This window comes from Nicotiana tomentosiformis, chromosome 7, assembly GCF_000390325.3.
Source record: "Nicotiana tomentosiformis chromosome 7, ASM39032v3, whole genome shotgun sequence".
Taxonomy (NCBI): Eukaryota; Viridiplantae; Streptophyta; class Magnoliopsida; order Solanales; family Solanaceae; genus Nicotiana; species Nicotiana tomentosiformis.
The window spans coordinates 93329619-93353170 of record NC_090818.1 but is presented as its reverse complement, the minus strand read 5'-3'; the positions used below and the strand labels follow the sequence as shown (position 1 = coordinate 93353170).

Sequence of the window (23552 nt, the reverse complement as noted above, 5' to 3'; positions counted from 1 at the left end):
ACAGCCTTCAGCCTTTAAATAGTCAAGTGTTCGTTTGAACTCGAAGTAATGAGTAATGTTACTCGAAGTAATGTAGCCCGTAGGCGTAATGGTCATGTGAGTTCTTGCTCGAACTCGAAAAAGTAGCCCATAGGCTTAGTAGTCGACTGAATGATTCGAACTCGAAGTAATGTAGCCCGTAAGCATAATGGTCGAGTCAGTGCTTGCTCGACCTCGAAATAAAAGTAGCCCGTAGGCTTAGTAGTCGAGTGAATGATTCAAACTCGAAGTAATGTAGCCCGTAGGCATAATGGTCGAGTGAGTGCTTGCTCGAACTCGAAATAAAAGTAGCCCGTAGGCTTAGTAGTCGAGTGAATGATCCGAACTCGAAGTAATGTAGCCCGTAGGCGTAATGACCGAGTGAGTGCTTTCCCGAACTCGAAATAAAAGTAGCCCGTAGGCTTAGTAGTCGAGTGAATGATTCGAACTCGAAGTAATGTAGCCCGTAGGCGTAATGGTCGAGTGAGTGCTTGCTCGAACTCGAAATAAAAGTAGCATGTAGGCTTAGTAGTAGAGTGAATGATTTGAACTCGAAGTAATGTAGCCTGTAGGCATAATGGTCGAGTGAGTGCTTGCTCGAACTCAAAATAAAAGTAGCCCGTAGGCTTAATAGTCTAGTGAATGATTCGAACTTGAAGTAATGTAGCCCGTAGGTGTAATGGTCGAGTGAGTGCTTATTCAAACTTGAAATAAAAGTAGCCCGTAGTCTTAGTAGTCGAGTGAATGATTCGAACTCGAAGTAATGTAGCCCGTAGGCGTAATGGTCGAGTGAGTACTTGTTCGAACTCGAAATAAAAGTAGCCCGTAGGCTTAGTAGTCAAGTGAATGATTCGAACTCGAAGTAATATAGCCCGTAGGCATAATGGTCGAGTGAGTGCTTGCTCGAACTCGATCCTGTTTGCATAATAAATCTTGGATATAAGATATCGGTAAAGAAGAGAGCTTTCTTTGCAAGTCATTATACATATGTTCATGTTTTGCGTCAGGGCTCGGGCCAGTTACATGAGCATGGTTCGTTTTGACCATTTGGCTCTTATAATATTTCCTGTCGAGACACTGTTTGTCATGAAATAACGAAGTAACTTCCTTTGCATCGTACTTGATAATTGTCGTTGATATGTTTGATGACGATGGTATGCCCCCTAGTATTCGAGGTTGATTGTAAGGAGGCCTCGAATACTGTTGAATTGTTCCGAGTTAGCACGATCAATGGTTTCCTCATTAAAAAACCTTGCTGAAAAACCCATTTGGGACAAAACCGGTCTAAGGGAAAAAAGAGTGCAACGCATGCTTTCAGACCTAATGCTTCGTGTTGAATAATCCATCTTTGTTCCTGATCGAGTTCATTAATCCTCGTCTTTGGTCGAACACCTACATTGGTTAGTTTTGAAATATAATTGAACAGGGGGGGAGTCGGGAGTCGTACCTTAGTAGTAGTATCATTTTAGTCGTTTATCACACCGAGCTTGTAGGATTTCCATTATATGGCCGGTATTGATTTTTGATCGATCTCTATTCTCGGTTGGCAACCCTTTTAATAACGGACCCAGAATCCAATTGATCGTCTTCGATTCTTATTTTGGATTGATACCGATTATGTGTATTGGCCCAAGTAATAGCTGGGTACTCAATCATGTTATGCTTCGGCCGCTGTGAAGCCATCAAGCTTTGTTCGTTTAGTCCTTGAGTGAAAGCTTGAACTGCCCAATCGTCTGTGACCGGAGGTAGATCCATTCATTCCATTTGGAGACGAGATACGAATTATCTTAGCGTCTCGTTATCCTTTAGTCTTACCTTGAATAGGTCCGACTTCCTGGTCTCGACCTTTATAGCCTCAGCATGTGCTTTTACGAAAGAATCTGCAAGCAAAGCAAAAGAATCGATAGAGTTAGACGGTAAATTATGATACCATATCATTGCTCCCTTTTGTCAGGGTTTCACCGAATTGTTTCAATAATACAGATTTGATCTCATCGTTCTCTAGATCGTTCCCTTTGATGGCACATGTGTAAGAGGTGACATGTTCGTTGGGATCGGTCGTTCCATTATATTTAGGAATATCGGGCATGTGAAACTTCTTTGGGATCGGTTTAGGAGCCGCGCTTGGGGGGAAAGGCTTTTGCACGAATTTTTTTGAATCCAACCCTTTTATCATTAATGGATCTCCCGGGATCTGATCGACCCTGGAGTTATATGTTTCTACTCTTTTATCGTTGGTTTTGACTCGCTTTGTGAGTTATTCGAGCAATTTAGCAATTTCGGGAGCAGTCCCCGATTCTTGCTCATTTAACTTCACTATGGCTGGCTCCGTTCTGTGGGTGATTTCTCGAGATGGATTGGGCTCTAGCCTGCTTTGTAGCTGGGTTTGGCTTTGCAACTGAGCTATTGCTTCCTTTTGAGCTTGCAATATTTCGAAATTCATACGCAAACTGACGCCGTTTTCCTCGACGTTATGGGTATCTCAAGCTGCATATAGAGTGCCTCCATGAATGCTATTTTCGGGTTCAGAATGTAGGTTCGCCTCAATGGCCACATGCGAATTGATATCTATCGGTGCTCCGATTCGGGCTCCAATGGCGTTGACAAGTGGTCTTTCGGTACTGGGTGTCAAGTTATTGTTCTCATCTTGAAGACCGGCTTCGTTGTCGATCGGCATGACCATTTGACTGGTAGTTAGTCGTTGCTAATTCGAAATCCAAGATATTTTCGGAAACAAGCGCAAAACACAACAGTGTATTTTTGCAAATTCGTATCAAATAACCACTGTTATCCTTAGCCCCACGGTGGGCGCCAAACTGTTTATCCAAAAAATTGGATAGAGTTAAATTTGTATATGGTTCTAAGGATACGTAATATAACTTGTTACAATTTTGCAGAGTGAAATAGAAATATATATATTCTTTGACAGATGGAATGAAATATAAGGCAGAGAAAAAGGAAATGTTGATGAACAAGGCAAAGTAAATGAGCTCAAAAGTGTTAATCTCTCTGAAGTTATCTTTTTTTTACCATTTATCCTTTATGCTTACAAGAATCCTCCTTTATAGTAGAGGGATCCTACTTTATCTATAAAAAATATATAGTGGAGAACCCATGATAAATTATCTTTTCCTCGATTCCTGCCAAGATTTTCTCCCTTAGTATGGTTGCAACGGCTCTTGTCTGTGAGCTCGATACCGACTCGAGCTCGGTATTGGATCGAGCCCTCGGCCTTGGTTCGAGCTCGACTCTGACTTAGAGTCTCGATATTCGGGGTGATTGTTGGTCGGTCTATGCATCTTCGATAATCTCCGCTTTGCCTCGTAGTTCGATTTGGATATGAGCTCGATAATTATACCGAGCTTGTCGTTGATCGGTCTTAGAGCTCGAAACTCGACGCCCTTACTTCGGACCTCAACCCGTCGTCACGCAGATACCCTTTGATCGACGTATTATCACCTCGACCAGTCCGTACGACTGACTTAATCGGTTTTGACCGTACACAAGTTAGTTTTGAGTAATTTTCTTTTTACGATTTGGCTTTTATTTAGGAGTAATTGATTAACGTTCTTAGAGTAGATTGGTAGGACTTCGGCGAGTTCTTACAATATGAATGTCACAAAACAATCCAAATTTTCATTTTATAAACTTTTCTTCATTTTTATACAAAAGATAGTTTGAAGTTTCAACTTTCTGTTGGTGTCATTTAGCTTTGAGTTTTCGCAGTTTGTCCCCTTTTCCCTTTCTAATCATTTAATTAATTATTTAAATAAATTTATGTGAATTTATAGGTTTGATACAGTCAACTCATTTCTGTTTAGTGACGAATTAGCAATGCTACCAAAAAAAAAAAAAATAGCAATGTTAAAGGGTCATAGGTAAATTAATATTGGGAATAGTGCTTTATTTAAAGTCTAAAAAATCACCGTATTTTATTTTACACCGAAAAAAATATTAAACCATCAGTTCCTTTTTATTTCCATCACTCCAAGTGTTTGTTTAGATTAATATTCTAACCTACCAATTCAATTTATGCATGACCTTAACGCAAATATAAAAGAACGTATATAATCAACATTCATTGTTTTTTTTTTTTGGTTGAACAAACATTGTCAAATACTTTCAATTGAAGATTAAGTCATTGTATATAAGGTTTTTTTTTTCCTGCTTAGGAGTAAACGTTTGAAAATTCAAATGGTTAACATAAAGGGGGAAAACCTTTGAATAAGGGTTAAAAGAAAGATGTAGAGTTAAAATAAGAGTGCTTATAAAAACACTTTGTTAATTATATTAAGAAAGTTTAACGTACAATCAATTAAATCTAACATACTTAACCATTTGAAACATTTTGGGATAAGAGTCAAACTAAATATTGTACGATTGGCATAACGTGTTCATTATAACCACCAATTATTTATATCTTAAACAGTACGAAGAAAGTGAAAAGCTTTGATAGTTCAACAAACATAAGAATATTTACATTTGGATATACTAGACCCTAGAAGTTATCACACTACTTTCTAAGCACACCTAATTAGATGTTTAATCATCTTGACTTTCTATAATTACCGTTCCAACCCCGACAAGCCGACCTCCATCCCACGAATAAATTCAGCATAAAAACTTTTTTAACAAAATATATTAGGAGCTCATTTCTCGGTATATTTTCCCGAGTCTCTTTAAAATAAAAAAATGTCATTTCCCCCCCACAATTTAACCTCTTATCTAAAAAGAATTTGGAAGAAAGCAGGACACAATAAAAGTGAAAATTAGTAAGTTTGTAATAAGTATTACCATATACGGTCGAAACCGATTTCGACCTTCGTACGACTGGCCGAGATGAGAATATTATGGACCGAAAAGAGTCTTCATAATATCGAGATGAGATCCGAAGAAGGCACGAACAAGCTTCGAGTTTCAGGGACAGTTCAAATACCGAGCTCGAATCCAAATCGAACTATGATGAGAAGCAATGGAATCGAGCTTAAGAGCCAGAGGCCAACCAATACCGGACCCCGAGTTAATATCGAGCTCGAGCCCACATCGAGCTCTAAGCCTGGAAACCGACCGATACCAAGTTCGATCAAGATCGAGCCAAGAGACAAGAGCCGTTACAGCCGCACTAAGAAAGGGAATCTCGGCGGAAATTAGGGAAAATCTGATTTATCATGGGTTCCCCACTATATAATTTTTTTTATTATATCCAAAGTAGTATTGCTCCACTATAAGAAGGATGGTTATTATTCCTGTAAGGGGCCATCAAGTTATTCATACACTGTAACTCAGATACAATACACTTCCATATTGAAGAATTATCCTTTTTAGCTTTATAGATTGGTTCATCTTGCTTAATCCATAAATCATCTTCCTTTCAATTAGGTTTGTATCTTTTCTTTATAGTCAATATTCGATATTCCTACTTACTCTTATGGTTTATGTCAAGTTATACCACATACCCTTAGAACTACGTACAAATTCAACTCTATCCGTTTTTTGGATAAACAGTTTGGCACCCATCGTGGGGCTAAGGATAATAGTGGTTATTTGATACGAATCTGCAAAACACACCATTTTACGTTTGTTTTCGGAAGTATCTTTGATTTCGGATTAGCCACGACGAGCTCTCAATTAAATGGCCTTACCTATCGACAACGAATGTGGCCTTCAAGATGAGAACAACAACTTGACACCCAAGGCCGAAAGGCCGCTTATCGACCCCGTTGGAGCTCGAGTCGAAGTGCCATTAGACGTTAATTCGCATGTGGCCATTGAGGCAAACCTACGTTCTGAACCTGAAAATAGCATTCATGGTGGTACTCGATCTGCAGCTTGAGAAACCCATAACGTTGAGGAAAACGGAATCAGCTTGCGTATGATTTTTGAAATGTTGCAAGCTCAACAGGCAGCAATAGCTCAATTGTAGAGTCAAACCCAGATACCGAGCAGGCCGGAGCCCAGTCCACCCCGAGAAGTCACCCACAGAATGGAACCAGCTATAGTAAGATCAAATGAGCAAGAATCGGGGACTAATCCCAAAATTGCTAAGATACTCGAGGAACTCACAAAACGGATCGAAGCAAACTATAAAAAAATAGAAATATATAACTCCAGGGTCGATCAGATCCCCGGGGCACCACCAGTGTTGAAAGGGTTGGATTCCAAAAAATTCGTGCAAAAGCCTTTTCCACCAAGTGCAGCTCCAAAACCAATCCCCAAAAAATTCCGCATGCCCGAGATTCCTAAATATAATGGAACGACTGACCCCAACGAACACGTCACCTCTTACACATGTGCCATCAAGGGTAACGATATAGAAGACGATGAAATCGAATCTGTGCTGTTGAAAAAATTCGGAGAGACCCTTTCGAAGGGAGCAATGATTTGGTATCACAACCTACCACCAAACTCCATCGACTCATTCGCCATGTTAGCAGATTCTTTCGTAAAGGCACACGCATGGGCCATAAAGCTCGCAACGAGGAAATCAGACCTTTTCAAGGTAAGACAAAGGGATAATGAAATGCTGAGGGAATTAGTATCCCGATTTCAAATGGAACAAATGGAATTGTCACCGGCCACATATGATTGGGCCATTCAAGCTTTCACCCAAGGGTTGAATGAGTGGAGTTCGGTAGTATCACGTTGGCTGAAACAAAATTTGATCGAGTATCCGGTTGTAACTTGGGCAGATGTGCACAATCTATATCAATCAAAGATCAGGGTCGAGGACGACCAATTAGGAGCGCCTTCCGGTTCAGTACATCCAACCAGGTCAGTAGTTAAAAACCAGAGGGACGTCGACGGGGATCCAAGGTCGAACAGAGATCGATATCAACCATATACCACAGATCGAAGGAATAATGGTTCAGGATGCAATTCCGCCCGGAACAATCGAAGAAGTGATCGAGGACAGAATATCGGGGACTTATGAGAAAAAATGGTTTTGACAAGTATGCCGATCCCACAGAAGCACCTCGGTTATCGAAATATAACTTTAGCATCGATGCATCAGGAATTGTGTCGGCAATCGGAAGGATCAAAGATACTAGGTGGCCCAGACCCATACAAACCGATCCTTACCAAAGAAACCCAAATTTGATGTGCAAGTATCATGGCACGCATGGTCACAAGACCGAAGATTGCAGGCAATTAAGGGAGGAGGTAGCCCGTCTATTCAATGAGGGCCACCTTCGAGAGTTCCTCAGCGATCGAGCCAAGAATCAATTCAGAGAAAGGGACGCCAACAGGAAAAATGAATAGGAGGAACCCCAACATGTCATTCATATGATCGTTGGTGGGGTCGATACTCCACAGGGACCCATATTCAAGCGCACTAAGGTATCAATCACTAGGGAAAAACGAGCCCGAGATTATGTGCCCGAAGGCACCTTATCATTCAACAACGAAGAAGCAGAAGGTATTTCTCGGCCCATAACAACGCTCTGGTAATTTCTATCTTATTAAATAAAGTTCAAGTCAAGCGTGTTTTAGTGGATCCAGGTAGCTCAACAAATATCATACGATCGAGGGTCGTGGAGCAGCTCGGCCTATAAAATCAAATCGTGCCAGCAGCTCGGGTCTTAAACGGCTTCAATATGGCCAGTGAAACAACTAAAGGGGAGATTATTCTACTGGTGAACGTGGCTGGAACCATTCAAGATACCAAGTTCCACGTAATCGAGGGTGACATGAGGTACAATGCCCTGCTCGGAAGGCCTTGAATCCACAATATGAGGGTAATCCCTTCGACTCTCCACCAAATGATGAAATTCCTAACGTCGGATGGTGTAAAAACAATATACGGGGAGCAGCATCTTGCAAAGGAAATGTTTACGATCGATGAGGTAACACTGATATCAACACTATCAACCTCGGAAAGGTCAAGTATCGAAGGTAAACAGGAAGTCAAATAGCAATCACAACCACCAGCCTCGACCGAATCAGGGAAGCAGGAGATAGAAGAAGAAGAGAGGATTTTCTGACCCCTCGAACTTTTATTGTTCCCGAAGATTCTGACGCCACCAAATCAACGATCGAAGAGCTGGAACAGGTTATATTGATCGAGTACCTACCCGAGCGAAAGGTATACCTGTGAACGGGATTAACCCCCGAACTCAGGAAAAAGCTTATTCAATTTCTTATTGATAACATAGATTGTTTTTCTTGGTCCCATTTAGACATGACAGGGATCCCGCCGGAGATAACGATGCATCGGCTAAGCCTGAACCCTAGGTTTAAACCGGTAAAGCAAAAGAGAAGACCCCAGTCAGAGGTAAAGCACGCATTCATAAAGGACGAGGTAACTAAACTTCTTAAAATATGGTCCATTCGGGAGGTGAAATATCCCGAATGGTTAGCCAATGTAGTTGTAGTTGCTAAAAAAGGGAACAAACTTAGAATGTGTGTAGATTATAAGAATTTAAACAAGGCGTGCCCCAAAGATTCTTTTTCACTGCCTAACATCGATCGCATGATCGATGCCATGACCGGCCATGAAATTCTTACTTTTCTCGATGCCTATTCCGGGTACAATCAAATCCAAATGAACCCGGAGGACCGAGAAAAGACTTCATTTATCACCAAGTATGGAAACATATTGTTATAATGTAACGCCCTTCGGGATAAAGAATGCGGGAGCTACTTACCAACACCTAGTAAATAAAATGTTCGAAGAACAAATAGGTAAATCAATGGAAGTTTATATTGACGACATGCTAGTTAAGTCCCTGCGCGCAGAGAACCATTTGGTTCATTTGCAGGAAACGTTTGAGATTTTAAGGAAATACAACATGAAGCTCAACCTAGAGAAATGTGCTTTCGGGGTCGGTTCGCTCAAGTTTCTTGGCTTCATGGTATCGAATCGGGAGATCGAGATCAACCCCGATAAAATTAAGGCCATCGAAGACATCGCCGTCGTGGACAGTGTAAAAGCCGTGCAGAAGCTAACCAGACGGATAGCTGCCTTAAGCCGATTCATTTCAAGGTCGTCGAATCGAAGCCACCTAATTTTCTCTCTATTCTAAAAGAAGAAAAATTTCTCCTGGATCCCGAAATACCAACATGCATTAGAGGAATTGAAGCGATACCTATCAAGCCCATCACTGATTCACACTCCGAAGGCAGATGAGAAACTTTACTTGTACTTGGCAGTATCGAAAATAGCGATAAGTGGTGTCCTAGTTTGAGAAGATCAAGGTACGCAATTTCCCGTTTATTATGTAAGTCAAACCTTAGGGGAAGCAGAAACTAGATATCCACACTTAGAGAGATTGGCACTTGCACTGATAAGCGCCTCTAGAAAGTTAAGACCATACTTTCAGTGTCACCCCATATGCGTATTAACCACTTACCCACTTCATAATATTTTGCACAAACCCGAACTATCGGGACGATTGACCAAATGGGCCATCGAACTCAGTGGGTACGATATCGAATATCAACCCCGGACGGCCATCAAGTCTCAAATTTTAGCGGACTTCATGGCCGATTTCACGCCAACCCTCGTACCCAAAGTTGAAAAGGAACTCTTGTTAAAATCGGGTACATCATCGGGGGTATGGACCCTCTTCACAGACGGTGCTTCGAATGTGAAGGGGTCCGGGCTAGGCATTATTTTGAAGACGCCCATAGGTAGCACTATTAGGCAATCTATCAAAACTTCTAGGTTGACTAACAATGAGGCCGAGTACGAGGCCATGATGGCAGGTCTCGAGCTAGCTAAAAGCTTGGGAACAGAAGCCATTGAAGCCAAATGTGACTCTTTACTGGTGGTAAAGCAAGTAAACAAGACCTTCGAAATTTGAGAGGATAGAATGCAAAGGTATTTGGACAAATTACAGGTAACTTTGCACCGTTTCAAGGAATGGACTTTACAACATGTACCTCGAGAACAAAATAGTGAGGCCGATGCACTTGCAAATTTAGGGTCATCGGTCGAGGAGGATGAGATCAGCTTGGGGACTGTCGTTCAACTCTCGAGATACATAATCGAGGAAGGTCATGCCGAGATAAACTCTACAAGCTTGACCTGGGATTGGAGGAATAAATATATTGAATACTTGAAGAACAGAAAGCTCCCATCGGACCCTAAAGAGTCGAGGACCTTACAAACCAAAGCTGCTCGATTCAAATTGGCTGAAGATGGAACATTATACAGAAGGACATTCGATGGGCCATTGGCAGTATACTTAGGATCAGGAGACACCGATTATGTTTTACGAGAGGTCCATGAAGGCACTTGTGGGAACCAATCCGGCGCCGAATCACTGATTCATAAAATCATTAGAGCAGGATACTACTGGGATAGTATGGACAAAGACACTAAGGAGTTTGTTCAAAAATGTGACAAATGTCAAAGGTTTGCACCGATGATCCATCAGCCCGGAGAACAACTTCATTCAGTCCTATCCCCATGGCCATTTATGAAATGGGGGATGGATATCGTCGGCCCTCTCCTCGGGTAAAGCTAAGTTCATTTTATTTATGACTGACTATTTCTCTAAATAGGTTGAAGCACAAGCATTTGAGAAATTGAGAGAGAAAGAGGTTATAGACTTTATCTGGGATCACATCGTATGTCGATTTGGGATACCCACCGAAATAGTGTGTGACAATGAAAAATAATTTATCAGCAGCAAAGTGACGAAATTCCTCGAAGACCACAAAATAAAAAGGATATTATCAATGCCGTATCACCCTAGTAGAAACGGAAAGGCCGAATCAACGAACAAGACGATCATTCAAAACATAAAGAAACAGTTGAACGACGCTAAAGGGAAATGGAGAGAAATTCTACCCGAAGTCCTTTGGGCATATCGAATAACATCAAAGTCCAGTATGGGGGCAACCCCGTTCTCCCTAGTATATAGCTCCGAAGCCTTGATTCCAGTCGAAGTCAGGGAACCTAGTGCCAGGTTTCGACATACAACAGAAGAGTCAAATCACGAGGCTATTAATACTAGCCTCGAATTATTGGATGAAAAACGAGAAGCCGCTCTCGTCCGATTGGCCTCCCAAAAATAATGGATAGAAAGATGACATAATCAAAGAACCAATCTTCGCCATTTTAAAATCGGGGACTTAGTGCTAAGGAAAGTCACCCTTAATACCCGAAATCCAGATGAAGGAAAACTGGGTCCAAACTGGGAAGGACCGTATCAGGTACTTGAAATCGTCGGTAAAGGATCCTACAAGCTCGATGTTATAAACGGCAAACAACTACCAAGCTACTGGAACGTGTCGTACCTAAAACGATACTACTGCTAAGGTACGACCCTCCCATGTTCGTTTATATTTTGAAACTAACCTTTGCAGGAGTTCGACCAGGAACAAGGATGGATTATTCAACACGAAGCCATAGGTATGAAAGCACACGTTGCACTCTTTTTCCCTTAGATCGCTTTTATACCAAATGGGTTTTTCGGCAAGGTTTTTAATGAAGCAACCATTGATCGTGCTAACTTAGAACAATTCAACAGTATCCGAGGCCTCTTTACAATCATCCTCGAATACTGGGGGGAATTACCATCGAATAAATCATGTTCAATACAAGAAAGTTACTTCCTGTCAAACAGGGTCTCACAAAAGTTCGAGCAAGCACTCACTCGACCATTAAGCTTAAGGGCTACGTCATTTCGAGTTCGAGTAATCACTCACTCGACCATTAAGCCTAAGGGTTAATCTTATTTTGAGTTCGAGCAATCACTCACTCGACTATTAAAAGCCTACGGGCTACATTACTTCGAGTTCGAGCAATCACTCACTCGACTATTAAAAGCCTATGGGCTACATTACTTCGAGTTCGAAAAATCACTCACTCGACCACTAAGCCTAAGGGCTATATCACTGCGAGTTTGAGTAATCACTCACTCGACTATTAAGCCTAAGGGCTACCCTTACTTCGAGTTCGAGCAATCACTCACTCGACCATTAAGCCTAAGGGCTATGTCATTTCGAGTTCGAGTAATCACTCACTCGACCATTAAGCCTTAGGGCTAACATTACTTCGGGTTCGAGCAATCATTCACTCGACCATTAAGCCTAAGGGCTACGTCATATCGAGTTCGAGCAATCACTCACTCGACTATTAAAACCCTAAGGGCTAATATTGTTTCGAGTTCGAGCAATCACTCACTCGACTATTAAAAGCCTACTACGCCTACGGGCTACTCTTATTTCGAGTTCGAGCAATCACTCACTCAACTACTAAGCCTAAGAGACTACAGACTACATTACTTCGAGTTCGAGCAATCACTCACTCTATTATAAAGACTTCAAGATCCGGCTTCGATCAAATTTCCTAAAGCCTCGAACTTATGAAAACTTTCATAAGGCATGAATGAAACAGAATTTTCATAAGGCATGACTGAAACCAAGTTCTCACAAGGTAGAAAATAAAACAGAGACAAGTCGGGAAAGGTAAAAGTCTTTATATATATATATATATATATATATATATATATATATATATATATATATATATATATATATGAGAGTATTTACAACGTCCGATCATGACCCTACACAAAATATCAAAATGGAAAAAACCCTAATTATCTCCGGGGGCAGTCTCTTCTCCATCGGGATCCTCCCCACTCTCAGACCCGCTCTTGCTCCCATCATCATCATCGTTATCATCATCATCGGAGGCTAAGGCTCCAACATCGGTTTCAAGCTCTTTAGCCCTTTTTATCTCTTCGGTAAGATCAAAGCCTCGAACATGGATCTCCTCAAGGGTGGTTTCCCTCTGAGATTGGCATTTGGCGAGTTCAGCAACCCAATATGCTCGAGTTTTAGCGGTCTCGGCAGCCTCTCTCGCTTGCACCTGAGCGGCTTCAGCGTCGGCTCGATAAATGTCCACAAATGCATCTGCATCGGCCTTTGTTTTTTCGGCCTTGACGAGTTCAGAAGCCAACCGAGCCTCGAGATCCTCTATTTTCCTTGCTTGAACCAAGCATTTCTCCTTCAAGCCTTGAAGTTGACCTTCAGCTGATAATAATTGGGCTCGAGCATCCTCTTTTTCTGCAGCAAGGCGGTCCATACCTTCTTTCCACTCCAAAGACTCCGCCTTTATCACATCAACCTCCTCACAGAGCTTCCCGATCACCTCAAGCTTCTGCTGCAGCTGTGAGATCAAAATATTAGCCACCATTCCAGTATCGAGCCCATGGGTTTTTAATATTATTTTTACCTGCTCGATCAGATCGGTCTGATCTTGGTGAGCCTTGGCCAACTCAGCTCGGAGGTCCTTGATTTTCTCTTCCCTTTGCCCGAAGAAGAGTCTAAGGGCGTTCCTCTCCTCCGTGACTCGTCGGAGGTCGGCCTCGTACCGACGTAGCTCAACTCGAGACCGAGAACATGCTTCTCGATGAACCGCTGTGGCCTGCAAAGAAAGAAGTTAGAAAAGAAAAACAAACGTGAAGGTGGTACCAACGAAGTGAGTTCAGGCTTACCCGATTCAGAGCCTACTGTACTTCGTGGAAAATACCCGATGTATCACCAGGGCCGGCAATATCCTCGATACCGGTAAACAGATCATGAAAAGGGTCTTCTCCCTCGTGAGACCTGTCTACCTCGAGGGCCCCCAAAGCTTTGGCTTCCCGAATCACCCCTTCGGAAAAAGCAGGGAGAGTGGGCGAGTCTCCGATTACTATTGCCCCAAGCGACTCGCTTGGGGAGTTCTCCTCAGTTCGAAGAGCTTCAGGACCGGCCCCTTCAGATATGCCCACCGTTTGTTGACTTCGGTGGGAGGCATCCTCGATCTCTAACGATTCGGGGACTCTGCTCGAATCTTTCTCCGATATCCCCTCAGTTCGAGGCGGAGCTCCATAAACCACCATCGATCCAACTGCCTTTGGGGCATCGATGATTTTCTTCACTCGGGCCACCAGTATGGAGCCATCGTTTTCTTTTTCTTCTTCTTCTTCTTCTTCTTTTTCTTCTTCTTCTTCTTCTTCTTTTTCTTCTTCTTCTTCTTTTTCTTCTTCTTCTTATTCTTCATCCCTCAGACGCTGAACAGATTCTTCGGTCAGAGGGATAATTTTCCTCGTCGGCTTACGAGCCATTCTTGTCTTGGGTTCTGGATCCTCGGAAGTGGAGGCCCTTTTTCTCTTTTTGCCCTTCGTCGGTTTTGGAACCGGGGCCGAAGTCTCTTCCTCACCAGACGGGGGCCTCATAACCGCATATTTGCCCAAACCTATGCACTAGAAAATTGGTTAAGTATATGGAAAACATTCTGTTCGAACCATCAAAGACATGAGAAAGAGGCTTACCATGATTTTTGGCCTCCCATCGGCCTTTTGACAAATCACTCCACGAGCGCTCGGCGTATGTAGAGGTCGAAGCCAGGGCCTGTACCCAGCTCTTAAGGTCGGGAACAGCACCGGGCATCCAAGCAACCGCTATATCATGAAAAAAATATATCGGTGAGAAATAAACGAAGGAGCAAAGCAATCAGAGCTAACAGTCGAAATATACTTACGCTTCATGTTCCACTCCTCAGGGAATGGCATCTTCTCGGCCGGGACCAGATCGGAGGTCTTCACTCGAACGAACCTGCCCATCCAACCCCGATCCTTGTCCTCGTCTATGCTCTAGAACATCACTTTCTTAGTCCGGCGCTGGAGTTTTATTAACCCACCTCGATAGAGGCGGGGGCTGTACAGTCTAATAAGACGGTCGAGGGTGAAAGGCATCCCCTCGATTTTATTCACGAAGAAGCAGATCAGAATAACGATCCGCCAAAAAGAAGGATGGATTTGGCCTAGGTTTATTTGGTATTGGTGGCAAAAATCGATAACGACAGGGTCAAAGGGGCCCAATGTGAAAGGGTAAGTATACACACTTAAAAACCCTTTCACATAAGTAGTGATATCTTCTCCGGGAGCCGGGATTATCTCTTCTATTTTCTCCCACTTACAATCTTTCCTCAGCTGCTCGAGGTGTCCCTTAGTTATCGAGCACATATACCTCAATACTGGTTCACATCGACCAGGAACTGACGAGGCTTTATCGACCTTAAAATCGGAGGTAAGAACATACGCCCCGGGAACACACTCCTCAGGCCGTGGCTCCACCGGTGTTTTATCGACGGCAGGCTATGAAGAAGAAGCTTTTTCTTTTTGAGGAACGGTTTTAGATGTTTTCGCCAATTTGGATTTAGAGATCAAAAATAGAAGGAGATGACCAAGATGTGGTGTTTTAAGAAAGATTTTTGCAGTAAAAATCACAGACTTACAGATGAACTCAGAAGGTGCGAGAAAGAACTTGGAAAACTTGGAGATTGAAGATGTAAAAGTGATAAAAGGCAAAAGAATAGGGGCTATTTATAGATTGAGCAATGGTGGTTCAATATCAGCAGTGGCCGACCATCGTCTGACACGCATTAAATATCTTGGTAAACTGAACCGACGGGATAGCTATCACGTACGTCATGGTCGGGCTCGATGCAAACGTCAGTGTATATCTAATAGCACCGTTGAAAAATCACATCGTTTCTCGCCACATTCTTCCCGAAAAATGAGAGGACTATCTGTATACGGTCGAAACCGATTTCAGCCTTCGTACGACTGGTCGAGATGAGAACATAATGGAACGAAGAGAGTCTTCATAATATCGAGATGAGATCCGAAGAAGGCACGAACAAGCTTCGAGTTTCAAGGACATATCAAATACCGAGCTCGAAGTCATTATCGAGCTCGAATCCAAATCGAACTATGATGAGAAGCGATGGAATCGAGCTTAAGAGCTAGAGGCCAACCAATACCGGACCTTGAGTTAATATCGAGCTCGAGCTCGAGCCCACATCGAGCTCTAAGCCTGAAAACCGACCGATACCAAGTCCGATCAAGATCGAGCCAAGAGACAAGAGCCGTTACAGCCGCACTAAGAAAGGGAATCTCGGCGAAAATTAGGGAAAAACTGATTTATCATGGGTTTTTCACTATATAATTTTTTATTATATCCAAAGTAGGATCCCTCCACTATAAGAGGGATGGTTATTATTCCTGTAAGGGGCCATCAAATCATTCATACACTGTAACTCAGATACAATACACTCCCATATTGAAGAATTATCCTTTTTAGCTTTATAAATTGGTTCATCTTGCTTAATCCATAAATCATCTTCCTTTCAATTAGGTTTGTATCTTTTCTTTATAGTCAATATTCGATATTCCTACTTACTCTTATGATTTGTGTCAAGTTATACCACATACCCTTAGAACTACGTACAAATTCAACTCTATCCGTTTTTCGGATAAATAATTATACATATAAATTGGGAACTGAAAGCAAGTGGAGGAATTGAATCTCGTTTTTGCCAATGGTGTGTGATGTGATGAATAAGATCTCTCAACTCTTAATTAGAGGTCTCAGGCTTTACCTTCCTAAAATGAAGAAATTTAATTCTAACTAGTAAAGAATGCTTTTCCCTTTAATGATCTCGTCCAAAACCCGAATCCAAATTAATCGAGTTACTGATTTAGAATACGAATGATTTAATATAAGTAAAAAGGATTAATTAATGGTTAATCAACTACTACCACAAGCCCATGCTGTGGGGGACATAGAAGAAAAACAAACATTTCATAATTGAAGAGGATGCAAGAGCTTAATTTCAAAATTTGTGGTTCCTACAAATTTTTGAGAGGTGGTCAATGTAAGAGCCAATATTCATGCATGAAATGTAGATAAAGATCCCCTAAAATCCTTGACTAGGGACCACTATAAGCTAGCTATCCTTTTAGATGTCTCATAAAATTACACACAACAGGATGCTTGCAATTAAGATATATAGGGACAGCTCTGCTTCTCATTGTTGAATGAAAGAAATGTATCAGATCAGAATTTTATGTTAGACAGTTCAATTACTTAGCCGACTATTTAATTTCTTTTGTGAAAAATAGAATCATATTTTTAGTATGAACATATATTTTTTGAAAATTTTCTTTTATATATATATATATGTAGCTCGATCCGAAGGTAATGAGTACATCTGCATCCGCATACTTTTTCTTTTTATTTTTATTTTTTATTTATAAGATCATGTGTTTGGATTTAGTACAAGTATAAATATTTAAAATATATACATATACCTGTCCTTGTGTATACTAAATATAAATTTCTCTATACATAGCACATGTGTGGCTTGGATTTTTGATTCTGTGGAGGAAGAAACATAAAACATCCATGCATGAATACGACTATTCGAGTTGCCACATTACAAGTATGCTGTCACCTCAGGCTTAGTCCCTATTCATCTTTTCTTTTGATGTTACATGTTCCGACACGTTATTGTTACTTATACATATGTAATATATGAAGAATATATAAAATTTTCGATATAATTGCTAAGCTATATGCTAGGAGTGTACATTTTCTTTCTCTCTCTCCTCATATTTCTTTTGGGTTAGCAAATTACCGGTCTCAGCAACGTAGCCAGGAATTCTGCTAAGAGTGTTCAAACCTTAAACAAGTCAATAATGTTTTAGTCGACGAACGGTGTACCAAAAGTTTTAAATCAAACTATGCAACATTTCTCTAAATAAAAAAAATCTTTTAATAGAACTATGGTTTTATAAATCAAACTTAATATAACAAAAGGACAACATTAGAAATTTTACTAATTAAAATAAGCATAAAACCAAAATAGAGAGAGAGAGTCAAGAGAATTTGTAGTTTATAGAGAGTTTTTGTTGAAGAAAATTTTATAGAGCTTGACTTTCAAATTATAAAATATATTTAAGAAATAACTTTTAGTTAAAAATTTACTGTTTATTTCTACACAAAATTTAAGTTTTAAGAGTTATTTTATTAGAAAATTTTTTAAATTGAAAAAGTGCAAATAGACAGCACATGGTAGTCTCCCTTTAGTTTTGGTAAACAAAATGAGCAGACATTGAACTCGTGAATCACACGTCACTTTGAATACCCTAAACTGCTGGACTGCCTCACTCAACTTTGTTAAGGATGTTCAAAATATAATATTTAATAATATAAAATAATTTTAAACTTATATATTAAGTATAATTTTTCGGCGAAGGGTGTCCGCTTAACTACCCTCGTCATAGGGTGGCTACGCCAGTGACCAGTCGATTGGAGATAACTTGGACTGATAGTTTTAAATCAAGGAATTAAGGTCACAGCATTTTAACCTAACAAGTCGAGTTAGACCTTATCAGAAACGCAACCATGATGTAGATTTTTAATGTTACGATTGGAAACAAAATATATTAGGCAATTGCAATAAAAAAAGATATATTACTGTGACCTTAGGTGTAGGATTAACCTCCCTATCTCTTATGCAACACTTTTTGAAATCAAAATGCCATGTTTATGGAATACTAATATTTATTGCCCCAATACTAATTCTTTAGCAATTTCGATAAAACAAAAATATGAAAATCATGAGATTAACATTTAGATACTATGTCTATCAAATGTATAGTTGGAAGTTAAAATTAATTCTAACCTTTAAGCAAGCAACGCGCAATGATTGTCTTGTCAAGAGGAATAAACGAACGTTACAAGGACATCGTTGTTTAACCTAAAATTTGGTATTTAGAATAATGTAATTAAATTTATAATTGAGGGCTAAAAGCAATAGATTCAATCTAAGTGATAACTATACAGTTAGGATAAAATATAAGATAAGACGATGAATTATAAACCAGAGAAAGGTAAGAGAGATATTATTCATTAGTCGCTTGGGGATTGAGTACTTGGGATTTGATTACAGAAAGTTTGTAAGACTGCCAAAGATGAAAGAGTAATAAAATTTCTAATGTAAACAGTGATTGTGGTGATTGCGAATTGTCTTTACAAATGAACAAGTGTTAGCTTTTACAATGGAGATTCCAAGTTGCCGTTTTCTTGTGTCACGTTGCCATTACACTCATTTTTTCCGACAATTTAAATGATTTATAACAATTGATTTAATGCACGATCTTGTAACCGCAGAGTAAATGTGAAATTCCAGATACTTTAGCATCTGTCAATCTGCTGCTGTTAGTTTGAGTGCCTTTATGGATTAGTAAAGAACTTGATTCGTTACCTTACTCCTTAAGCGTAAAGAAAAATAAACACAATAATTTTTACGTGAAAAATCATCCGCCTCAAAAGGTTCAAAAACCACGACCTACCACGTAGGATTTTAGCTTCAATTTCACTAGAACAATGAGCCAAATATATTAATTACAAATCTGTAATTCAATACTCTCCAGTTCTCCTACTTCAACTATTTGACTTACAAGTTACTCTAACTTGCAAAATCAAACACTCACTCCAACTCACTAATTGCATATGACACTTTGATTACAACTCGATTTTCTAAACATAATTACTAGACTGACTCAAGAAGAACACAACACTGGTACTCGACTTGAGTATAGAAAATGTAGTTCTTCAGTTGATGTACAAAAGGATGATCTCAGTAGTCCAAAAAGATAGTATTTAAATTTCTTGGTCTCCGAGATCTTTTAGGAGTCCTATGCGTAGTCAGCTTCTCGTTTGATAGGGCTCCTACTGCTCCAAGGACTCCACAATTCTTGGAACTCTTGTCTCTCGCTGATGCAAATGTATCTTCTTGGGCAACAACCCTTATCATGTTTAGCAGTCCTCTTCCAACAAACTCGGACTTGGGTAACTTTGAGATAAAATTACTGTCTTGCAAGCACGTGCAATCATCAACCTTGAAGAGATGGTTCTTAGAGCAGTTAAGCAGCTGCGTTGAGGACTTGGTTCTTAAAGAATTTCTTCTGAGCAAACTTTGTTAATCATCAAAATCTCAATACTCAACAAATTCTCCCTTTTTGATGATGACAAACTTTATGCATATTAAAACCAGGTAATCACCTCATAACCTCGTATCACCACACTTTGACCAGAGCAAGTACAACATATGTACAATAAGCATACAAACATGCACATCAACACCAACCCCCAACTCTATCTTCCCTCTTTTGGCATCATAAAAAAAAATAAAAAGATGTTAGATAAACTAAGCACAGTTAATGAAAGATTCATGGCCATTTAGGCTACAGCACAAGCTCAAGAATTATCAAAGCAAATAAACTAAGCTGATGATGTGCGAAGCATTAAAACATTATAAGAGAATTCACTTAGCAGTGCCAAATTAAGCCCAGGGCCTTGACTCAAAATATTAGAGCAAAATAAACTAAGCATCCTGTAACGTACTCAGGACTAGAACAAAAGAAACAAGAACTAAAGCACCACTGGGTTAACAAAATAAGTTGAAGCCATGAGGTGAAGAACCAGGGTCAAGGGTGAGAGAAAGAGGGGGTCAAGTCTTTTACAAGGGTAGCAATCTGTTGGGCTTGAGCCTCTCTGTCCCTTCTGAGCTCCTCCCTAAGCTGTCTTGTTTCTTTTCTCAACTCATCATTGTCTTCTCGAAGCTTGGCATTCACCTCAAGAGCTAGCTCAAACATTTTAGTGAGCTCTGCTGCTATGTAGAATAGCAGAACCTGTTGGTCCCCTAGCCTTGATCTCCTCACAGCCACACTTCTTGAGGGTAAAACATCCAGAACATCATTGTGGTTTCCAAACTTAGGCTCAGGCAAGGGAATATTGAGCTTGTCAAACAACCCAGTTAACATGAAGCAATAAGGCATAGCATGCTTAGGCGTGGAAGTGTCTGCAATCCTTGCCATGTGCTGAATCATCAAGCTAGGGAGATTGATAGCTCTACGAATATCAATTAGTTCCATCATAGTCATGTCCAGAAGGGTAGCCTAGTGCCTCCTCTTAGATCTCTGCAATATGCAAGAGTTCACAAAGTGAAACATCAACTTGTGAAAATAAGTCATATCAGTCTTGTATACCTTCTGGGGAGCATCTAACTCAAACTTTTGAAAGAACTTCCTTGTGACCATAATTCCTATGTCCACATCATTGTCTATGGCTGGCCATTTTTTCTTCAAGTAATTGTTGAAACCTAAGGAGGGAATATTCAGTAGCATCCCAAGCTCTTTAGCATCACACTCCATCTCAAACCCTCCTTACAGAGACTCTTGACCACTTTGCTATTAAACTGGAACTTTGCATAGAACTCTACCACACCAGGCACACACAGAGGAGGGAATGCCTTAACTAATTTGTGTCTCCATCCCTGTAGCTCAAGTTTTTCAACTAACTAAGCCATCCCTTTCTCATCACTGTTTGCAATAATTTTCCCATTTAACACTTTTCTGTTCCTGATCTCAATAAGATTATCAACCACAACATGCATACCCTTCTTTTTCTTTCCTTTACTGGCCTTCTTAGATGGGGTAGCTTCCCTGGTAGATTTAACAACATTCCTCTTTTGTGTTGATGTCTTTTCTTGCAAAGTAGAATCAGACTCATCTTCTTTATCCAACTCAACTACATGTTCAACAACTAAAACTTGCTTTCTTGGCTTCTTGGCACCTATGGACTCCTTAATGATCTGTTTATCAACCGCCTTTCTTTTACTCCTTGTGAGAGGAGTCCTAGCAGGAGGAGCCACTTCTTTCTTTGTAAGGATAACTGACTTTGTTGCTTTCACAGGGGCCTTCTTTCTTTTCTTCCCTACTTCAGACAAGGGTAAGTCATCCTCATCACTACTGATCTTCTCATCTCCAGTAAAAGGAGTTAACAGAGGCCAAGTTTCTTCAATCTTTTTCTCTCCACTTTCTTCTTCTGAAGGGACTATGACAGTGTTCCCAATAGCCATAGAGCCTTCAGATTCCCCACTTGCATTCTCTTTCTCACTCTCTCATTCAGTACTCTCACTTTCACTTCCCTTTTTTTCTTCCTCACCTTCACTCTCAAAATCACCTTCTTCCTCACTATCTTTTTCTTCCTCTCCAGAATCCCCCACTTGTTCATCTAACTTATCTTCTGCCTCACTCTCTTTTTGCTCACCAGATTCCCTCACATTCTCACTCTTTTTCTCATCAGTATCATGAGCCATGTCCTAACCTTGATGCTCCTCATGACTAGCCACCACTCCTCCTTATTCCCCACCTCCATGATCATCCTCATCCTCAGTCTAACTAAAAGAGAGACCATTAGAAGCCTTTTTATTCACTGGTTCTTTCTCACCTTCCCCTCAACCATAGGTATAACATTTGTGGTATCTACCATTTTCTCCTGAGTTGTGTCTATTTCTACAGTAGGTTCCTCTACTAGTGGTTTGTCACTTATGTGTGGAAAAATATCTAAGGGTGTAACTTCAATAGCAGAAACCAGAACATCTAACTTTGATGGAGGTAATTTTACCTGATCTGTAGTAGTTGACACCGATTCCCCCTGAGCCACAACTTCCTTAACCACTGTGTCCTTCTTAGCAGCTGCATCAATCACCACCTTGTTACTCTTGACAAATTTTCTTGATGTAGCCTTGATCTTAGTGGGCATAGAGGTATTTTTCGAAGCAGACACAAGTGCATAGGAAGGTGGTTTTGGGAGTGAAGGTCCAGTAGAGGTGGAAATAGTGGGTGCAATGGGAACATGGGACGATGGTGCAGGTACAACAGAGGGTATAGGTGGAGAAGGAACAAGTGTGGGTGCATGTTCATTTATTGATTTTACACTTTTCTTTGATTTGGGCTTTATGTTCTTGGGTTTGGCTTCAGTCTTGGATGATGATTTTGCTGTAGAGGGAGTTTGGCAGGATTTAGGCATGGTGATGAGAGAATGAAATTGAAGAAGGAATGATAGAAATATTTCTTGATTCTTGCTTAGGGTTTGAGAGGAACAATGAGGTTTGAGAAACGGATCACAAGGGGGCTTTTAAAGAGGACACTCCTGATTTGATTGGAAGAAATAGAGTAACCGAATTTGAGTTCTAACGGGACTCTAATAACGATTACTTTTGACTATTAGAATTCTAGGAGTAATTAGACTCTAATTGCTCTAGGATTCCCCCTTAAGCTTTGAATAGATGACAACTAGGAGTGATGCTAACATGATTAGAGAGTCTGAGTACAACAGTAATTTTAGATATTAAGCTCCAATGAATTAAGACAAGATAACACGTACCTGAGTCAAAGAACTAACTTTTTAGCAACTCCTTACTCATTTCTGCAATAAAGATTTAGCACTATAGATTAGTATCATAAGACATATTTATCAACTAGAATTTTTTGGGCGAGTGTGTGCGCTCAAAATAAGCACGAGACTGGATCAAACACATTATACTCAACCATCTACATCTAATTATAAATTTTCTAGCCAATCATTGGGGTTCAACCTAGTTGGAAGTATTAATTAGACCTAGTTCCAGTCTATTTCTTTCAAAGTGATCCCTATTTAGAGCTTTAGTAAAAATATCAGCAATTTGGTCTTCAGTTTTACATAAGTTAATTGAGATATTTCCCTTTTCAACATTGTCTCTGAGAAAGTGATGTATGATGTCAATGTGCTTGGTTCTCTTATATTGACAGGGATTTTTAGCAATGTTTATGGCACTAGTATTATCACATAATATGGGAACACAATCAACAAAAAATATCATAGTCCTTTAGTTGTTGTCTTATCCACAACAACTGAGCACA

At 40.3% G+C, this 23552-nt stretch overlaps 1 protein-coding gene across 1 annotated transcript; it reads right to left on the bottom strand.

Moving 5' to 3' along the window:
* Positions 1–12565: 12565 nt before the first annotated feature.
* On the bottom strand, positions 12566–20750 carry LOC138896020 (uncharacterized). Its single transcript, XM_070180793.1, has 2 exons — positions 20331–20750; positions 12566–13399 (listed from the first exon to the last, which is right to left on the bottom strand). The coding sequence occupies exons 1-2, from the start codon at positions 20748–20750 to the stop codon at positions 12566–12568; spliced, it is 1254 nt and encodes a 417-aa protein (XP_070036894.1).
* Positions 20751–23552: the final 2802 nt, after the last annotated feature.

What these genes read in the sequence shown, in the direction of transcription:
- LOC138896020 (XM_070180793.1), bottom strand. Translation starts at nt 20,750, where the DNA reads ATGACTATGATGGAACTAATTGATATTCGTAGAGCTATCAATCTCCCT. An exon ending in CCCAACAGATTGCTACCCTT is followed by an intron (nt 13,400 to 20,330) that starts GTAAAAGACTTG and finishes CTTTCTTTGCAG; the next exon opens with GCCACAGCGGTTCATCGAGA.